We start from the raw sequence: 20094 nt of genomic DNA, 5'->3' as shown, positions 1-20094 counted from the left end.
TTAACAAGAAAAAAACATTTACTTAAAATGGAAAAATTAGATTATAATATACTCCTTTACTCCACCTATCTTAATAAATGCACACGATTTTAAGATTACCAAGATAATCTTAAAATACAACAGTCTCAGTAGCACAATGCTCCTTTAAACACATAAGGTGGCTGTGGTCCAATATACTGTCCACTCTGAACCTCAATTGAATTGCCACATGAGTTTCCAAACTCCACTCCCAAAAGCACACCTAAAATCTTCTCTTGCAATAATGCTTTCCCTTAGTGGTTTGCATTCCGAAATCCAGGTCTTCCAAATGGCATAAGCTTTTGTTCCATCTTCACCAACGGCTCCAGTCCAGGATTTTACACCAACCCCTTTAAGATTTCTTTGTCTTGACTGCTGTACAAACTGTTCACAATCGCTTTCGATACTCAGGCTGTATTGAAATGGCATCAAACGTTTCATTTACCGCTGGTCTGCTGTCCCACTTTAACTCTAGTTATTGCAATTGTCTCTAACTTAGAACACTTTGTTTACTCTTCCTTGAATCCACCTGATAAATACCTTGGTTTCTGTTCTCTCAACTTCAGTCGTCTTAGAATTCTTTCTGTTGCAATTCCCTGGTTTTCTGGATTGTATCTTGTTTCTTAGGAAGTCGCATCTTTGCCAGATCCTTGTCCCGGCAGGGTTGAGAGAAGTTCATTCCCCAGTGTCGTGTCTCCAATTACAATAAAATCAGCTAAAATTGAAAAGGTTTTTTTTTTATCTTACAAGGGCCTCCAATTGATAAGCAATGACTGCTACTTCTGTTTACTCTTCGTGCAATAGCCCTAAGGAAAATTGGACCTCAGCTGGAACTTAACCAACCTCACACATACAAGCACCTTTGTCCAGCATGAATCTAACTATAGGTTTTACCTTTCCAGGCACAGAAACATTAAATTAAACTCACTTAAAACTATACCTTATTTCTAATGTTTACCCATACAATTCCCTTAAAACTACCTTTGTTTTCCTAATATCTCCCCTTTCAAAGCAATTTTCATAATCATGAAGGTTTCATGACATGGGTGTTGCATCCACTTTACATAAACTTAACATGCTAAATATCTAACCTCTTAAATTGTTGCATCATACAAGTACAGTTTTCTTAGTTTACAATTACACATATCATAATATATAATTACGATGATTTAAACAAAACGACAATAACTTTAAAAGCATTATCAGACTCAGGGCAGCACGGTGGCGCAGTGGGTTAGCCCTCCTGCCTCACGGCCCCGAGTCCCGGGTTCAATCCCGGCTCTGGGTCACTGTCCGTGTGGAGTTTGCACATTCTCCCCGTGTTTGCGTGGGTTTCACCCCCACAACCCAAAGCTGTGCAGGGTAGGTGGATTGGCCACGCTAAATTGCCTCTTAATTGGATAAAATGAATTGGGTACTCTAAATTTATTTTTGAAAAAGCATTATCACACTCTATACATGGTACATTATCATAACTTGTCTTGTGTTTCTTTCTCTTTCCAGTTTGCAACTAAGAACGTTACACTTAAGTCCTTTTTGTCACCTGTAGACATTGAACCACTCTCAAGCCCACTTTCCAAATTCACGTGGTAAATATGCTTTTAACAGTCAAATGTCATTTTGGTTCATTAACATCTCCTCTCTTCTCGTTTTAGCAGTTTCAAGAATGTTGTTAATATGCTTATGTACACTCAATATAGTATACTATTGCATTGTTTGTTCTTTGAACTTTTTGTGATCTTGTTTTTCCCAGTCCCATTTCAAATACGTTTTCAGTTCAGTTTGAACCATGCCAATCATTTCCTCTCTCTGAAATCCACCGAACCTGGACTTTGGGAAGAAACCGGAGCACCCGGAGGAAACCCTTGCAGACACGGGGCGAATGTGCAAACTCCACACAGTCAGTCACCCAAGATCGGAATTGAACCTGGGTCCCTGGTGCTGTGAGGGCAGCAGTGCTAACCACTGTGCCACTATGCAGTCCAATTGCTTGTTATCGGCAATCTGCAATTCTCTCCACAGTAGTTGTCAAAAGTTTAAGATCACCTTAATCAACTGCCTGCTGCAACACAGTTGTCATCATATTACTGTGTCCATAAGCCAAATCATTACCTAGGATGAAATCTATTCCCCCAATAGGCAATTTTGGAATAATTCCCACTGGAACAATTTAATTTACAAAATTGCTTCTTAAATTAATTTTACACAAAGGGCAGCACGGTGGCACAGTGGATAGCACTGCAGTCTCACGCCGTCGAGATCCCAGGTTCGATCCTAGCTCTGGGTTACTGTCCGTGTGGAGCTTGTATATTCTCCCCGTGATTGCCTGGGTTTCGCCCCCACAACACAAAGATGTGCAGGGTACGAGAGAGAAAATGCTGGAAAATCTCAACAGGTCTGGCAGAATCTGTAGTGAGAGAAAAGAGCTAATGTTTCGAGTCCGATGACTCTTTGTCAAAACTAACAGACAGAGAAAATGGGAAATATTTATACTGTGGAGTGAGAATGAAAGATGAGTCATAGCCTCAGAAACCCAGGGAAACCAGGTGCTATTGGCCACAGAAACCAACGGGAAAGAGTGCTAATGGCATTCCCCAGAGAACATGGTAAGTGGATTGGCCACGCTAAATTGCCCCTTAATTGGAAAAAAATAATTGGAAACTCTAAATTTAAAAAACTTTACACAAAGAAACAGGTTCCTACCTTACTAATACTTTTTCCTTCATAAAGCTTTCTGGAGCATCAGCTACCAGTAATGATTGATGTGCTCCTGTATCTCGTAGAATTTAATTTGTTTACTTACTTTGCTAGATGAATAAGGGAAAGCGACTCCTTTTGACCCAAAACATCCAGAACCACCAATAGTCTGACTTCCTTCAGCAGTAATCAAATAATTCTCTTAAACTATCTTGAGAACTATCCTTATTTTTCATTGGTTCTGAAAGAGCACATTTCACTTGCACCACTGCTACTGTTTTAACAGCCATTTCTTTTTCAGATGTTTTAGATTTATTGTCACGTGTACTGAGGTAGTGAAAAGTATTGTTCGGTGTAAAGTCCAGGCACATCATTCCATACATTAAAAACATAAGACGTGGAGACATCGGCGTTGGACTGGGGTGAGCAAAGTTAGAAGTCTTACAACAACAGTTTAAAGTCCAACAGGTTTGCTTCAATCACTAACTTTCAGAGCACTGCTCCTTCCTCAGGTGAATGAAGAAATAGGTTCCAGAAACATTTATATAGACAAAGTCAAAGATGCAAGACTATATTATGAATGCGAGCATTTGCAGGTAATTAAGTCTTTGTAGAGTCAGAGAAAGGGGTAACCTCAGGTTAAAGCGGTGTGAATTGTCTCAAGCCAGGACAGTTGGTAGGATTTTGCAAGCCCAGGCCAGATGGTGGGGGATGAATGTAATGCGACATGAATCCAAGGTCCCAGTTGAGGCCGTACTCATGTGTACGGAACTTGGATATAAGTTTCTGCTCGGCGATTCTGGGTTGTCGTGCATCCTGAAGGCCGCCTTGGAGACCGCTTACCCAAAGATCAGAGGCTGAATAGAAAGTATCGTCTTCCATCTTTGACTTTGTCCATACAAGTGTTTCTGGAACCTGCCTCTTCATTCACCTGAGGAAGGAGCAGTGCTCCGAAAGCTAGTAATTTGAAAGAAACCTGTTGGACTTTAACCTGGTGTTGTAAGACTTCTTACTGTACTTAAAAACATAGGACATACGATAAATACACAACGTAAATACATAGACATCGGGTGAAGCATACGGAGTGTAGTGCTACTCAGTAGAGAAAATGTGTGGAGAAATCAGTTCAGCCCATAAGAGGGTCATTTCAGAGTCTGGTAATAGATGGGGAAGTAGTTGTTTTTGAATCTGTTAGTGCGTGTTCTCAGTCTTTTGAATCTTCTGTCGATGAAAGAGAGAATAACCCAATGAGAGGGGTCTTTGATTATGTTGCCCGCTTTCCCAAGGCAGCGGGAGGTGCAGACAGAGTCAATGGATGGGAGGCGGGTTCGCGTGGTGGATTGGGCTGTGTTCATGACTCTCTCTAGTATCGGTCTTGGACCGGGCAGTTGCCCTACCAAGCTTTATTTCCTACTATTGGAACTGGTCATCCATTGAATTTCCAACAATCTGCCTTAATGTGTCCCACTTTGTAACAATGGAAACACTAGGTTTCTGAATGTCACTTCCACCCTCGGCACCCGTTTTGATCGGAGGTGAAATTTCCTGCCCATTTCCAACTGTTCCATCTCTTTCTTGACTATTGTTTTCTTTTTTCTTTCCCACTTTCTATCCTTCTCATGTTTAAAATAATAAAAAAATGGTTTAGTTCTATGGTCCAATTCGTAACCATCAGCTAGCTCTGTTGTCTGTCTAGCAGTTTTAACATTTTGTTCCTCAACATACATCCTAATTACCAAAGGAAGTGAATCTTTAACTTCTTCTGAAAGAATCCCCTCTCGAGGGACTTTAAATGTTCCCTCCATCTTTGATGTCCATATACAACGGTCAAAATTATTTTGCTTTACACTCTCAAATTCAATATAAAAGTTTGTCCTGGCTGTTTCCTTTTGTTCTGAAATTTCTGCATGTATGCCTCAACTTGTAGCACTAAGGATAGTTTTCTTCAGTACATCATATGATGCATACACCTCACCAGCTCTACCTACCAGTCTGCATTGTAAAGTAATTCCCAAATTTATTTTGATCACATCATGTTTAGCTACATTTTCAAAATAAATAATGCTTCCACATCCTTTTACTCAAATTTTGGAAGAACTTGTATACATTTAAACATCTCCCTAGTAGGTTCATATCTAGAATTACGTCCTTCCTCACTCTGCTCTAGTGTCTCTGCTTTAACTTCCAGCATTTTTAGTTGAAATGTTCTCCTTCTGCCACAGCTAACTTCTCCATTTCCAATTCCCTCTGAAAATATCTCTTTCGTTTTCCTCTCTTTCCCTTTCTTTTTTGCTTTTCCTGCGTCTCCAGTTCAGGTTTTTCCCATTTATATTTATTTTTGTCGCACTTCGTTTTTAAAATTCCATTATCTGAGTTACAAAGCCAGAGCTCAGAGTGTGGACAGTGTAATCCAGCTCCTTGCCTGCTCCAAACACTAATTCAAATTCAATCCAATTCATGGTCCCCACAAGAGAGACAGCCCAGATCCAGGCGTTACACCTGACCTCATGCTCATCTGAGCCAAAAGGCCGAGAAGCAATTTTTCCCCCCTTGCATTTCTAATTGTTTCATTTGTAATTCAATTTTAGCTGATCCAATTTCTTCACTTTTTGAAGAACTTGATCTATCTGACAAACCTTGCGATTTAAAATGTTTCACCATGCCTTCAATAATCTCAGCTTTTCTTACCCCAGCAGGTAACCCCAGTTCCAATTTATCTGCCAATTCAGTTGACTGACACTTGGTTACTTTCTGTAAGCCAGTCAGAGTTACAGCTTCCATCTTCAGGAACGTCATAGAAATTTCCAACGCGATTTTGGATTCTAACCTGCACAATATACCTCGCAGTACCTCCAATTACTCTTTCTGAAGCACTCACCGATCCCACCATTTAACAAGGAATCCCAGAAATAGGTTTTACTAATCAGCTTCTAGTAACTTGCTTTCCATGTTTCAAAATATCCCCCACAGGGGCAACACGGTGGCGCAGTGGGTTAGCACTGCTGCCTCACAGCGCCGAGATCCCAGGTTCAATCCCGGCTCTGGGTCACTGTCCGTGTGGAGTTTGCACATTCTCCCCGTGTTTGCGTGGGTCTCGCCTCCAAAACCCAAATATGAGCAGGCTAGGTAGATTGGCCATGCTAAATTGCCCCTTAATTGGAAAAAAAAAATTGAATTGGGTACTCTAAATTCCCCCACAAATTACTACTGGGCATCCAAGAACCCTTTGTCCATGCTTCGAAATCCCACTTTTGTTACGATACCAGTAGATGTTATAACTGGATGGGAAGATCCCAAAATTACACTCTCGCTCAAAAGTACATAACATTGACATTTTAAAAATAGAACGTGGATGAACAGAGTCACAGGACCACTAATTAGTTTTACCAACAACGAACACACATTTATTAGACAGGAAAAAATTGTATTACGATACAATATGCAGCGGGCTAAGTTTAAAAAACGAAATCCAGGAGTGACTTCACAGGAAAACGCTAATTTCATTGTTTGGTGAGAAGCTGCCGCTAGGGATTATTTTTAAACAGCTTAAACTAGAAAACACATATCATCGGTAAAGAAGCAGCTCCTTGAACTTCAGTGAGAAACATGAGCTATAGGAAGTAAAGGTGAATCAAGTTAAGGTGAAATAAGGTAATAAGGGAACAAACTAAGATAAAGTTATAGCGTGAAGGCAGGAAGATAAAAAAGCAGCAGTAAGAGCGAGACTGAAAGCGGAACCGGGTGGATAAAGGAGTGCAAGAAAGAGAGAGACTGAGAGCGGAGTGCTAGCTTGAAATTCCTGAAGCGACGTCGGGATTCAAAAGTGATGCAGGGCAGGTGGAAGCAGCTGACTGTGAGAGCATGGTCAGGTAAGTGTTTATTATTATTATAGTTTTAAGGTCTTATTTTGTGGTTAATCGTTTGTAAGGGCTATATTCTGTAATAAAGAGGATCAGGAAAGAAGGGCCCCAGAGAAATTGGTATAATTTCATATTAAGCATCTTCCAAAAGATTTCATTTAAAGGGGTAGGTCTTGGCAGGAGAGCTCAAAGTCTCTGTGTGCTCTTCCTGCTCAATGTTGAAAGCCGGGAACACTTCCAGTGCCAGCATGTGTGCAGGAAATGTCTCCAGCTGCAGCTCCTTGAAGCCCAGGTTTCAGAGCTGGAGCGATGGCTGGGTCATTGTGGCGCCTCTGCGAGATGGAGAGTATCGGGGATAGCATGTACAGAGAGGTGGTCACACCGCAGGCTAAGAGTCCATAGGCAGGAAGCGAATGGGTGACCACCAGGCAGAGCAAGAGGACTAAGCAGGCAGTGCAGGAATCCCCTGTGGCTATTCCCATGAAAAATGTGTAACAAAATACGCAATCAGATACATTGAATGGTGAGAAAATGGCCAGGGCACACAAGAGCTGGCACGGCTCACCAACAACACCCCACCCTCAGTTCCCTTAGCATCCCCTACTCCCAGCTCCCTAACCGACCCCCACACGCCCCCGCCGATTCCCCAGCCCCATTGGCACAGCTCACCAATAACTCACCACCATCAGCATCCCCTAACCCCACCCCCCACCGCCATACTGGCTCACCAACAATCTCCCACACTCCCCTCCAGTTCCCTTAGCAGCCCCTAACCCCCCAATATGCAACTGCCCCCCACCCCATCACAACCCAATATTCCCCCTACCCATTATCCCCCTGCCCCCCCAATATCCCCTACCCAATATTCCCCTGCCCCCACCCAATATCCCCCGCCCCCCCAATGCACACGCTAAAGCCCTGCCCATAAATGGTGGCCCAGGTTGGGTTGGGTTGAATGTTCTCCTTCTGTCCCTTATTCAGTTGATTCTGCCTCTCGCGGTGGAGGATTTACGGTCGGTCTCCGAAGGGGGGGGGGGGGGGGGGGAGGGAATGGCACTGAGGCACAATGCGCACCTGGAGAGCCGGAGCAGCGAGAATGGGTGGAATGGCCGCCTCTGCACCACAACATGGTGTGGGGGGGGGGGGGGGGGGGGGAGAGATACAGAGGCCCCGGGGCCGCGGTCTCTCGCTTTCTCACCCGGCGCCGACCTTTCGCCAACTTACAGCAGCGCCCGACTCCACACCGCCGCCATCTTTCCGCCAGGGAGCAGACTGCTGATTGGCGCAGAAACCCGCCTCCTGATTGGTGCGGGCGGCGGCGGATCCTGATTGGTCCAGTGATCCGCCCGCCGATTGGCGCGGAGTGACCCACCCTGTTATTGGTGCAGAAAGGGAAGCCCGACTTGTTATTGGCGCAGAGATCCACCTGCTGATTGGTGCGGGCGGCGGCGGCGGATGTTGGTTGGCGCCGAGATCTGCCTGCTGATTGGTGCGGAGAGGGAGATCCGCCTGCTGATTGGTGCGGGAGGGGGGTCGCTGGACGTTGATTGGTGCGGGCCGCGGCGGACGCTGATTGGCGCAGAGCGGTTGATTGACAGGTGAGTGACTGTCAATCACCAGCCCGGGAGTTTGCTGCCCCTTCTGCAGATTGTGGATATATCACACACGCAGCACCATGAAAATGTGGAACCAGATTTAATGTACCTCATTTGCAAACCCCCCTTTTGACACATGTCCTGTCAATGCTGCCCAGCAGAGTGTTAATTGTATATTAATGGTGTTTAATTGTGTTCAGGTGGTGGGCATTAACACAGGATTCAGAGATTTCTGCAGCCTGCAGGGAATCAATGCCCCACATTGATGGTAAAATGTGTGAGGTTTGCATTACCTCTTCTGTAATTCCTCAATTTTTGGTTGCTCTTCAGCTTAGTGACATGGGGCAGAACTGGCTTTTCACCGAGCATTCCAGTGCCCCCACGGTTTTCACCAAATTGCTCAAATGTCCCGGTTTTCAACTCTTTCAAGTCCTCTCCTTAATATATATAATAATAATCGTTTATTGTCACAAGTAGGCTTCAATGAAGTTACAATGAAAATCCCCTAGTCGTCACACTCTGGCACCTGTATGGGACACTGAGGGAGAATTCAGAACATTCAATTCACCTAACCTGCACGTCTTTCGGGACTTGTGGGAGGAAACCGGAGCACCCGGAGGAAACCCACGCAGACACGGGGAGAACGTGCAGATTCCGCCCAGACAGTCTCCTGCTCAAATTCCATTTACTGCCAGCAGATTCCCCCACCCCCAAAATAAACTGTTTTGATGTGAATTGGAATGCCACCCACTCGCTGGCCGGGGTGCTCCCCCGCTTGGCGCAGAAACTCTTCTTATCCACAGCTGACAGGAATCAGCCTACAACCACACAAACAAGGATAAGAGTAGGCCATTCAGCCCTTCAGGCCTGCCCCACCATTTAATGAGATCATGCCTAAAGTCGCCATAGCCCCAGATGACCATAGGCTGCTTTCCCCTTTGAGGGGGAAGAGCTGACTGGCGGTGATTTAACCTGAGGGTCACCACACCTCAGACGAGGGGCAAGGTTGAGAAGGTGGAGTCTTCATGAATAGCCTCAGCCGGTACGGGAATTGGACCCGTGCTGCTGGCCTCGCTCTGCATCACAAACCAGCGAACCAGCCAATTGGGCTAAACTTACCTTTTACCCATCACCCACCGCCTTCCTTGCCCAGAATCTATCCACCTCTGCCTTAAATGAGTTGACCCTTTATTTCTAAACAGCGACCCCTAGTTCTAGATTCGCGCACAAGAGGAAACATCCTCTCCACATCCACCCTGTCTAGACACTTCAGGATGTAATATGTTTCAATAGAGCCTCTGGATGATGAAAGATCGAGGACTGTGTCCGCCAAAGGCAAGCCTCGCTTGCGCCCATCAGTAAACCACCAATCAATACTGAGGAAGGGGAGTTAAATTGAGCCGTGGTACATTCAACCAAACATCCTCAAGTGAAATATTGTGGGCTTTCCTGCTTGTGGCTCTGGCTGCAAAGACAATCTTCCACACTTGCGGAAGGGTGGCTCATGACTATTATTTCAAAAATATTCTTTATTCAGAACATTGGGAAAAGTACATTCCAGGACATTTCAGTTTGAAATTTACAGAAAAAGCAATAACATTCAACTTGTCTCCTTACAGCACGTTCTACCCTGAGGTGTCTCCTTACAATGTAATGTTCCTGATATTTACAACATACGTTCCCTGTAAGACATACAGCCTGAGGGGAAAACATTTTAAATTGAAAAATTAAAGCGCAAATCATTTGTTAGAACCCAGTGTGCAAATGAAAACAAACAGTGTAAATGGAGATTTATCATTATTGTGCATTGCACGGTAAAGTTAAATTCAGATATAGGATTGAGAATTCCTGTGACAAACAAAACCTTGATTCGGTGTTTTTAAGAAAATGGGTGGCACAGTGGTTAGCACTGCTGCCTCAGTGCCAGGGACCCAGGTTTGATTCCAACCTTCGGTGATTGTCTGTGTGGAGTTTGCACGTTCTCCACGTGTCTGCGTGGGTTTCCTCCGGGTGCTCCGGTTTCCTGCCACAGTCCAAAGATGTGCAGGTTAGGTGGATTGGCCATGTTAAATTGCCCCTCACTGTCCAAAGGTTAGGTTAGATGGGGTTACGGGGACAAGGTAGGCCTAGGTAGGGTGCTCTGTCAGAGGGTTGGTGCAGACTCGATGGGCCAAATGGCCTCCTTCTGCACTGCAGGGATTCTATGGAACATGAAATAGACATGTAGTTGAAATAAAAATCTGGTTTATAGTTGGTTTTGTATAATTGGTTGACTTTGTAGGGTTGCCACCTCTGGCTGGATATATTCCAGGAGATTATATCATATGACCTCCTCTCATTGGTTACCCAACATGTCAATCATTTCAGAGACCCGCCTTCATTTTGACTTTTGAAGTTCTGGTCACCCTAACTTCAGCTCTGTGATTCGGATCTCTAGGTCACCTAGTGTGGAGGGCAGATCGGGGACCTTTGTGGACCTGACCACGGTGGCCAGGTCCTGGCAGCACAGTGGACTGGGTTGTTCAGGCCAACAGTCTGCCTCTTTTCTGTGCCAATGTCCATGCCTGGGTGAGCCTGAAGAGGAAGCACACACAGTGTCTCCCTGCCTGTCGCTTGATCGGCAACTCACCAAGACTTCTTTGCCAGCACCTTCCAAACCCTCTACCACTTTAAATTTTTTTTTAAAATAAAAAAGTAAGTACCCAATTATTTTTTCCAATTAAGGGGCAATTTAGCATGGCCAATCTACCTACCCTGCACATCTTTTGGGTTGTGGGGGTGAAACCCACGCAGACACAGGGAGAATGTGCAAACTCCACAGGAACAGTGACCCAGTGCCGGGATTCGAACCCGGGTCCTCAGCGCCGTAGGCAGCAATGCTAACCACTGTGCCATGCTGCCCTACCTCTACCACTTATAAGGACAAGGGGAGTAGATACAGGGGAACTCCACCAGCTGCAAGTTCCCCTCCAAGCCACACACCGTCCTGACTTGGGGATATATCACTGTTCTTTAACTGACGGTGGGCCAGAATCCGGAAACTCCAACCCTAACAGCACTGAGTGTACCTACACCACAGGGACTTCAGGCGGCGGCTCACCATCAACCTCTGAAGAAAATTAGGGATGGCAAATGCTGGCTTACCTTGCGACACCCACATTCCATGAAAGAATTAAAGAAAAAAAAAAAGTTTTTTTTCTGTGGTATCAGTAATATCTCTTTCTGAAGGGGCACAAAGTTCTTCATGATTAGCAACCTACTGTTGGATAAAAGAGGAATAAAGAGAAACTAACTAGAACTGTGGATTTTGGGAAGGTGAATGTTTGTAACATGCATCACTGTAAATAAAAGCTCACCATCCCGATTAGAAAATATTTTCTCGTTCCTTCACTGATGGTGGGTCAGAATTCTGGCATCCCTCCCTAACAGCATTATGGGTGTACCTACACCACAGGGACTGCAGAGGTTTAAGGCGGCAGCTCACCACCATCCTCAGAAGGGCAAAAAATGCTGGGCAAACCGATGATGCCCACATCCCGTGAATGAATTAATAAAAAAAAACAGCACCATCATTTCTCTTCTAACAAAATCTCAACACAAAGAAGATCCTGTTGCATGGAAAAGCACAGGCTCCTCCATTGCCGTTCCTCAGACTGGTTGAAGACCCCGGGTGCTCGACCGTCTCCTGCACATCGTACTGCTCATCTCCTCTTCCAAGAGACCTCAATGCCCTGATGGATGTGCACACTCAGGCTTCTACTGCTGCTCCTGCATTAAGTCTCAGCCTGCGCTGGCCTGCGCAGCACTGTCACCACAGACTGTGATGTGAACACAGAGAATGTGTTACACATGAATCTAAGTTGAAGAGGTCACGATTTTAGGTTCAAGTCACACTCCAGAGACTTGACCATTGCTGAAGTGCTGCACTGTCGGAGGGTCAGTACTGAGGGAGTGCTTCACTGTCAGAGGGTCAGTACTGAGGGAGTGCCGCACTGTCGGAGGATCAGTCCTGAGGGAGTGCTGCACTGTCAGAGGGTCAGTACTGAGGGAGTGCCGCACTGTCAGAGGGTCAGTACTGAGGGAGTGCTGCACTGTCAGAGGGTCAGTACTGAGGGAGTGCCGCACTGTCAGAGGGTCAGCACTGAGGGAGTGCTGCACTGTCAGAGGGTCAGTACTGAGGGAGTGCCGCACTGTCAGAGGGTCAGTACTGAGGGAGTGCTGCACTGTCAGAGGGTCAGCACTGAGGGAGTGCTGCACTGTCAGAGGGTCAGTACTGAGGGAGTGCTGCACCGTCAGAGGGTCAGTACTGAGGGAGTACCGCACTGTCAGAGGGTCAGTACTGAGGGAGTGCTGCACTGTCGGAGGGTCAGCACTGAGGGAGTGCTGCACTGTCAGAGGGTCAGTACTGAGGGAGTGCTGCACTGTCAGAGGGTCAGTCCTGAGGGAGTGCTGCACTGTCAGAGGGTCAGTACTGAGGGAGTGCTGCACTGTCAGAGGGTCAGTACTGAGGGAGTGTCGCACTGTCAGAGGGTCAGTACTGAGGGAGTACCGCACTGTCAGAGGGTCAGTACTGAGGGAGTGCTGCACTGTCGGAGGGTCAGCACTGAGGGAGTGCTGCACTGTCAGAGGGTCAGTACTGAGGGAGTGCTGCACTGTCAGAGGGTCAGTCCTGAGGGAGTGCTGCACTGTCAGAGGGTCAGTACTGAGGGAGTGCTGCACTGTCAGAGGGTCAGTACTGAGGGAGTGTCGCACTGTCAGAGGGTCAGTACTGAGGGAGTGCCGCACTGTCAGAGGGTCAGTACTGAGGGAGTGCCGCACTGTCAGAGGGTCAGTACTGAGGGAGCGCTGCACTATTGGAGGTGCGGTATTTTAGAGATGTCACATCCTCTGCGCCTTCTCAGGTGGATATAGAAAGCTCCTGTGGCACTATTTTGAACTATTATATTTACCCCACAACCAACATCACTGAAAATATTATCAAGTCATTGTCTCATTGCTGTTTGTATGGCCTTGCTGTGTACAAATTGGCTGCCATGTTTTCCAATGTGTAACAGTAATTACACGATTGGCTGAATTCCACATTTGGGATGCTGAGGTCATGAAAGGTGCTGTATAAATACAAATCCGGTTTCCTCCCACGGTCCAAGGACTTGCAGGGCAGGTGGATTGGCCATGCTAAATTTCCCTGTGTGTCCAAAAAAAAACTGTTAGGAGGGGTTATTGGGTTACGGGGATCGGGTGGAAGTGAGGGTTTAAGTGAGCTGGTGCAGACTCGATGGGCCGAATGGCCTCCTTCTGCACTGTATGTTCTAAATGTATAATTCGTAGATAAATGCATAATTTATCTCAGACAATAAAGACATTTTAAGTGTCCTGTCGCAGATGGGGGCCACGTGCTCAATTGTAAAATTGCCAAATTTCAAATTTGGCATCCATTCCCTTAAAGATCTGACATCACCAAAAAAAATACATAGTCGGTGGCAAAGAGTTTAATATCTTGAGTTCGTCTTTCAAATGTTGCTGAAATTGTGAATTTTAGCTAAAATGTAAATAAAAGTAAAAAGCTTGTGAAACTTAATATTTCAAAATAATTTAATGACTCACATAAAACAATTAAGATGCAAGATATGGGAGCCAGGGAAGAGGCCATCTGTAGATTACCTGGGGCACAGTGGATTGGAACTTGAACCCTGTGGCTCAGGGGAGAGAGAGAGAGAGAGAGAGGAAGAGAGTGAGTATGTCCTCTCCACTCTTCAACATTTGAAACTCAGATATGGTGTGCAAAATGAAACCTTTGTCGGAAACACAAATGGTTTGGAACGGTTTCATCTGATACTCAGTGGAGCATACATCGCAGAGTAATGCGGGTGTTTATTGGGTTTAAAAATTACACTTGCATCTATACACTAAGGTAAGACAGCTTGCCCCTTGAAGGAGATTTGTCATCCTGTAGACAGCTTTAAGTGTGATTGTGGTAACAATTTAGATCAGTCTGCAGTTACCATGGAAACATTTCGTGGTATCAGTGAGTCCCAAACTGTGACTGTAATGGAAGCAGTGCCTACGAACACCAAGGAACAAAGTGAAAACACACTCATGCCCTATCTGCATTGAAACGTGCACTTGGCTGCAGCCTTATTTTTTTTGTTTTTATAAATTTAGTGTACCCAATTAATTTTTTCCAATTAAGGGGCAATTTAGCGTGGCCAATCCACCTAGCCTACACATCTTTGGGCTGTGGGGGCGAAACCCACGCAGACACGGGGAGAATGTGCAAACTCCACATGGACAGTGACCCAGAGCCGGGACTGCAGCCTTATTGCAGGTCTTCAAGAGACTGATTGAAGTCTTCAACAAACTGAGAAATAAACAAATATGTCAACTCTTTCTGAATGTTATCCCATGGATGCGGAGGCTAACAATGATCCCAACTGCAATGAGTAATTGAGTTACATCGGATTCCCACTACATAAGGACTAAGAAACTTTTTTTAAAAATTATAAATTTAGTCTACCCGATTCATTTTTTCCAATTAAGGGGCAAATTAGCACGGCCAATCCACATATCCTGCACATATTTTGGGTTGTGGGGGCGAAACCCACACAGACACGGGGAGAATGTGCAAACTCCACACGGACAGTGACTCAGGGCCGGAATTCGAACCTGGGTCCTCAGCGCTGTAGGCAACAATGCTAACTACTGTGCCACCGTGCTGCCCCAGCATAGAGGAGTTTAACTTTGAGGAAGGATAGAGCTGTTTAACGTCAAGGAAGGATAGAGGAGTTTTTTAAAAAATTTAAAGTACCCAATTCATTGTTTTTTCAATTGAGGGGCAATTTAGCATGGCCAATTTACCTACTCTGCACAACTTTTGGGTCGTGGGGGTGAAACCCACGCAAACACAGGGAGAATGTGCAAACTCCACACAGACAGTGACCCAGAGCCGGGATTGAACCTGGGACCTCGGCGCCGTGAGACAACAGGGCTAATCCACTGTGCCACCGTGCTGCCCTGGGATAGAGGAGTTTAACTTCGAGGAAGGATAGAGGGTTATCACATATCACAGGTGCCCACAATTCAATAAAAAGTACCGGCTGTAAAATGTCAGCTGCGAGATGTCAGCTGGTCATAAAAAGGTCTAAATAAATGCAAGTTTATATTTTTTTCTGTAAAATCAATACAATAGGTAAAAGCTTTTTTTTTTACACAAAGTTTATTGTTGAACAACAGATTGTTCACTTGCAATTTGAATGATTCAGAGATGTTAGCCAGGCAAGGGGTCACCCCAAATGAGTAAAAAAAAAGATACAGCATTCAATAACCAATCATCCCTCAAAAAAGTCTTCACCAATTATAAATTAAAACATCCTAAGTCTTTCACAATCATAATTAATGTTCAAATTCTTCACGCATCAAATTAGCATTGCTTCTAACTGTAGAAAATAATTTACATTAAAGAATACTGCAAAGCAGATAAAGTAAAATCTTCAAATAATCTTCACAAAACTGATCAAGAATCACTAAAACAGGACGTTCCCCACCAAATGCATATCTCCAATGAAGGTAGAATAAAATGTTTCCTTTTAATTCGCCCGTGCAGTTTTAAGTAGTGGAATGTGAAGGATTTGAGCGTGGAAAACGGTTAGCAGTAAAGCAGAAATATACTTTCAACTTTTCATTGTTCTATTTTCAGCCGCGCTCCTTCTCGTTTTCTCCAACTTCCACTGCCTTCTATCTGCCCCACCAGTCCTACTCTCCCTTGCACCTTGCAATGAGTTTTTATTAAAAAAAAAGTAAAAGTCTTTACAACTTTTTTCAGCATCGCAGGCGGAGACATCCAAGAGCGAAACGGAAACATCGCACAATCACAGAACTGTTAATGCAGGAGGTCGTGACCATTTGGATCATTGTGTCTGCACTGGCTCTCTGAATAAGCAATTCACTTGGTGTAATTCCCCAACCTTCTCACACGTATCAGTGTTTGTAAAAAAAGCGAGGGGGGGGCGGGGGGGGGAGAAACAGGATTGAGGAGGAGGCAGCTAAAATCGAAACCCATGTAAACACGGGGAGAATGTGCAAACTCCACACGGACAGTGACCCAGAGCCGGGATCGAACCTGGGATCTCGGCGTTGTGAGGCAGCAGGGCTAACCCACTGCGCCACTGTCCTGCTCCTGTTTAAGTAAATCTTTCACGGTTAAATTGGGATGGGTGCACATTTCTAATCCCGCTCCAGTGTGACTGATCAACCATTCTCATGCAACACAGCCACCTGAAGCATGACCATCTGAAGCACGCCCATCTGAAGCACGCCCATCTGAAGCACGCCCATCTGAAGCACGCCCATCTGAAGCATGCCTTCCTCCGCAGCTGTGACAGGAGGCTTTTAAAAAATAAAATGGGCCCATGCCTCTTGGTGATAAGGCAAAAAGGAGGAAAAGTCGCAAACTCTTAACTGCTTGCATGACCATCGCTTCGTAACTTTAAAAATCAATTAATGCGCAATGAAGAGTAGAAGAGTGGACGGAGTCACAAGGAAAGTACATTTTTAATTAGAAACCAAGTTTTTTTTGGCTTATTGCACAGTTTTTTTTTTGATCAAATGTACGATGTTTTGACTATTAAAGGTCGCTATTGCAGTAGATGGTATTACAGAATTTACAGAAGCATCATTGTGTCTGAGGAACTGTGCAAAGAGAAATACAAAATATTAAAAAAAAGAACATTTAAAACAAATCCCAACACAGAAAGGCAAGTAGGGCAGGTTTTCCTCCAAACTGAACAAATATGCAGTCATTTCAATATATATCCCAATAAGTTTTAGATAGAAAATATCAACATGGCTTCAGTAACTTCAATAGTTCTTCACATCCAACCAGACTCTTCCATGTGCAAGTCATCAAGTCCATTCGGTAAAGACAAATTCTGTCATATGTACAGTTCCCCAAGTTAGTTCTTTTAATCCACCTTGACAACGCTGTAGATCTTGCTCACAAACCAAAAACATGCAACATAACCAATAGTTCCTGAAAGAAAATGTAGAGCTTGTAAAAAAAAAAATCATTAACATTCAGGTGCAGTAAAAAAAAAATGAAGTGCTGTTGCCTTTCAAGCTCACCAGTGAGTCATGCTAAGGGACCACAAGTGATATCATCTTTCATGCTCCTCGAAGTGCTGATGTTTTACCAGCTCATTGCCTATGATACCTTGCTGCCAACCCAGCTGTGAATCAGAGATCTATCTTGCAGCTAGTGGCATTCTGCCTGCCGAGGATGGCCAATGACCTGGAATGCAACAGCTACGCCAGTGCCTTCAGCAAGTAAATCATTGACTTAACAGCAGGGCACCACCAGAAACTACAGCACTGGACATTTTCCAAATTGGTCTTTCCCTCTTGGCAGAATACACATTTGTAGAGTATTTGTGACACAAATTCGTGCACTGTCAACTAACAACAAGAGTAGAATTACAGATTTATCTTGCAGCTTTTCATATCCCAAAGCCATTACTATAGGCAATGTGCTCAGCTCTGAATGGAAAGCATTCTCTCCTGTCTGCCGCATGGCCAAACACATTTCAACAGCATGTTAGGTCAAGAGATCGCTTGCAATCTGAGCCACAAACAGCAACGGGAACGATTTTCTGGCCGCAATTACAAATTTACTTCTCTCTCCTTTAGAGATCATAGATTCCTGGTGGTGACAGGGAGCTCCAGGTAAGGGAAAAAAAAGACTTCTGTTTATCTGGAATACTTCATGACCTCTGTACACCCCAAACTTTACGGCCACAAAAGTGTTCTTGAAGGGTAGCTATTGTTGCAATGTCGGAAATACAGCAGCCAATTTACATATAGCAAGCTCGCATAAATGGACGTTTTGGTTGAGGGATAAATATCGGGCAGGACACCAGAGATAGCTCCCTTACTCTTCTTTGAAAGAGTGTCCTGGGATCTTTAACACCCTCATAAAAGGTATATCAACTAAACTAATTTATGTAACCAAATCCCAACGCTCCAAAGATATTTAATGGAGTGGGCAAATGCGCACTAGGTGAATTCTGCTTCTTAGAAACCCAACTGAGGTCATTAATAATGCCCTTTTCTCCCACATATTTTTCTTAAAAAAAAATAAATTTAGAGCACCCAATTCATTTTTTCCAATTAAGGGGCAATTTAGCGTGGCCAATCCACCTGCACATCTTTGGGTTGTGGGGCGAAACCCACGCAAACACGGGGAGAATGTGCAAACTCCACACGGACAGTGACCCAGAGCCGGGATCGAACCTGGGTCCTCGGCGCGCGAGGCTGCAGTGCTAACCACTGTGCCACCGTGCTGCCCTTTTCTCCCACATTAGGGCATTTTAATCACTTTTCTCACTACTACTCCATTCAGCCAATTACACTGCATTACTGCTGGTGCATGAAATTAAAGCACCCTCCCACACAATGTAACTGCCGATAAAGAAATTAACATTTCAAATCATATTTGTTTGGAGCTGGGAGTTAAATAAGGTGCTGGTTGTGGCATGGGTTCCAGTCACCTCCTAATCACAGGGTTTTCGGTTCAACATCCACTCCAGAGATTTGAACACACAATCCAGGCTGATGCCTCAGCGCAGGACTGAGGGGGTTTTGGTGACGCCAACTTTCAAATGAGACGTTAAACCACGGCTTCATCTGCCCTCTGAAGTGGATGCGGAAGATCCTATGGCACTACTTCAAAGAGCAGCACTAATATTTATCCAATATTTATCCCTCAACCAACATCACTAAGACAGTTAACTTGGCATCATACCATTGCTGCTTATGGCACTTTGCTGTGCACAAACGGGCTGCCATGTTTTCTAGATGACAGCCAATGAAGTACTTCTGAAATGTGTAAAGCACTGAGACATCCTGAGTTTATGCAGAATGCTATTGAATTGAAAATCCCCATTAATATTCATCAGAGTTCCATTACATTTATGAATAGAAAAGGGGACCAAAATGATCTAAACAAATAAATTCATCCAAGAGCTTGCAACGACTGTAATAAAATAATATAATCAAAATTGTACATCATATGGAATGCAGACCAGTTGGTTAAAAAGGGATCTAATCGAAAGATCAGGGATAACGCCAAATTGAAAGTAATTTCGGAGCTTTATTGACTGAATTACTATTTTAGAATTTCAATCAGATCCCAGTGGATTTTTTGTTAGAAACCACAATTATGACATTTGATACAGCCATGGCTGATTTGATTTGATTTGATTGGGCAGCATGGTAGCATAGTCGTTAGCACAGCTCCAGGGTCCCAGGTTCGATTCCCGGCTTGGGTCACTGTCTGTGCGGAGACTGCACGTCTCCCCATGTCTGCGTGGGTTTCCTCCGGGTGCTCCGGTTTCCTCCCACAGTCCAAAGATGTGCAGGTTAGGTGGACTGGCCATGCTAAATTGCCCTTCATGTCCAAAAAATGTTACGTGGGGGTTATGGGGATAGGGTAGATACGTGGGCTTCAGTAGGGTGCTCTTTGTAAGGGTCGGTGCAGACTCAATGGACTGAATGGCCTCTCTCTGCACTGTAAATTCTATCATTCTATGATTGTGGCCTCAATTTTACTTTTCTATCTGATCCTCATAACCCCAGACCCCCATGTCAACCAAAAACTTGTAACTCAGCCTTGAATGTATTTAATGACCAGCCTCCCCTGCTCGCTGGTGCAAGAGAATTCCACAGACTCTGGGCCCTCCGAGAAGACATTTCTCCTCATCTCAGTCTTACCTGGGAGGCCGCTAGCCTTTCAACTGTGTCCTCTAATTCTTGATTCCCCAACAAGGAGAAACATCCCCCATGCATCCACCCTAGCAAGTTCCCCCATAAACCTTTTGTTTCAATAAAATCGCCACATTCTTCTATTCAAATGGTCAGGTGAGATTCAGATTTTG

At 44.7% G+C, this 20094-nt stretch overlaps 2 protein-coding genes across 3 annotated transcripts in view; both read right to left on the bottom strand.

The window, feature by feature from the left end:
- Window positions 1–7854, bottom strand: part of clybl (citrate lyase beta like) — a 149255-nt gene extending 141401 nt beyond the window's left edge. For both annotated transcript variants that reach the window (XM_038818031.1, XM_038818032.1), the window contains exon 1: window positions 7800–7854. In XM_038818031.1, the coding sequence (XP_038673959.1) occupies window positions 7800–7828 (29 nt within the window). In that variant the 5' untranslated portion in view covers window positions 7829–7854. The remainder of the gene's footprint in view (window positions 1–7799) is intronic.
- A 7510-nt stretch (window positions 7855–15364) lies between these two features.
- The window catches only part of tm9sf2 (transmembrane 9 superfamily member 2), a 45266-nt gene continuing 40536 nt past the window's right edge, over window positions 15365–20094 (bottom strand). Inside the window, exon 17 of the mRNA XM_038817894.1 lies at window positions 15365–17195. Coding sequence (XP_038673822.1) covers window positions 17128–17195 — 68 coding nt within the window. The 3' untranslated portion in view covers window positions 15365–17127. The remainder of the gene's footprint in view (window positions 17196–20094) is intronic.

Source organism: Scyliorhinus canicula, chromosome 14 (assembly GCF_902713615.1).
Source record: "Scyliorhinus canicula chromosome 14, sScyCan1.1, whole genome shotgun sequence".
NCBI classification, from domain to species: domain Eukaryota; kingdom Metazoa; phylum Chordata; class Chondrichthyes; order Carcharhiniformes; family Scyliorhinidae; genus Scyliorhinus; species Scyliorhinus canicula.
This window is presented reverse-complemented; position numbering and strand designations above follow the sequence as displayed.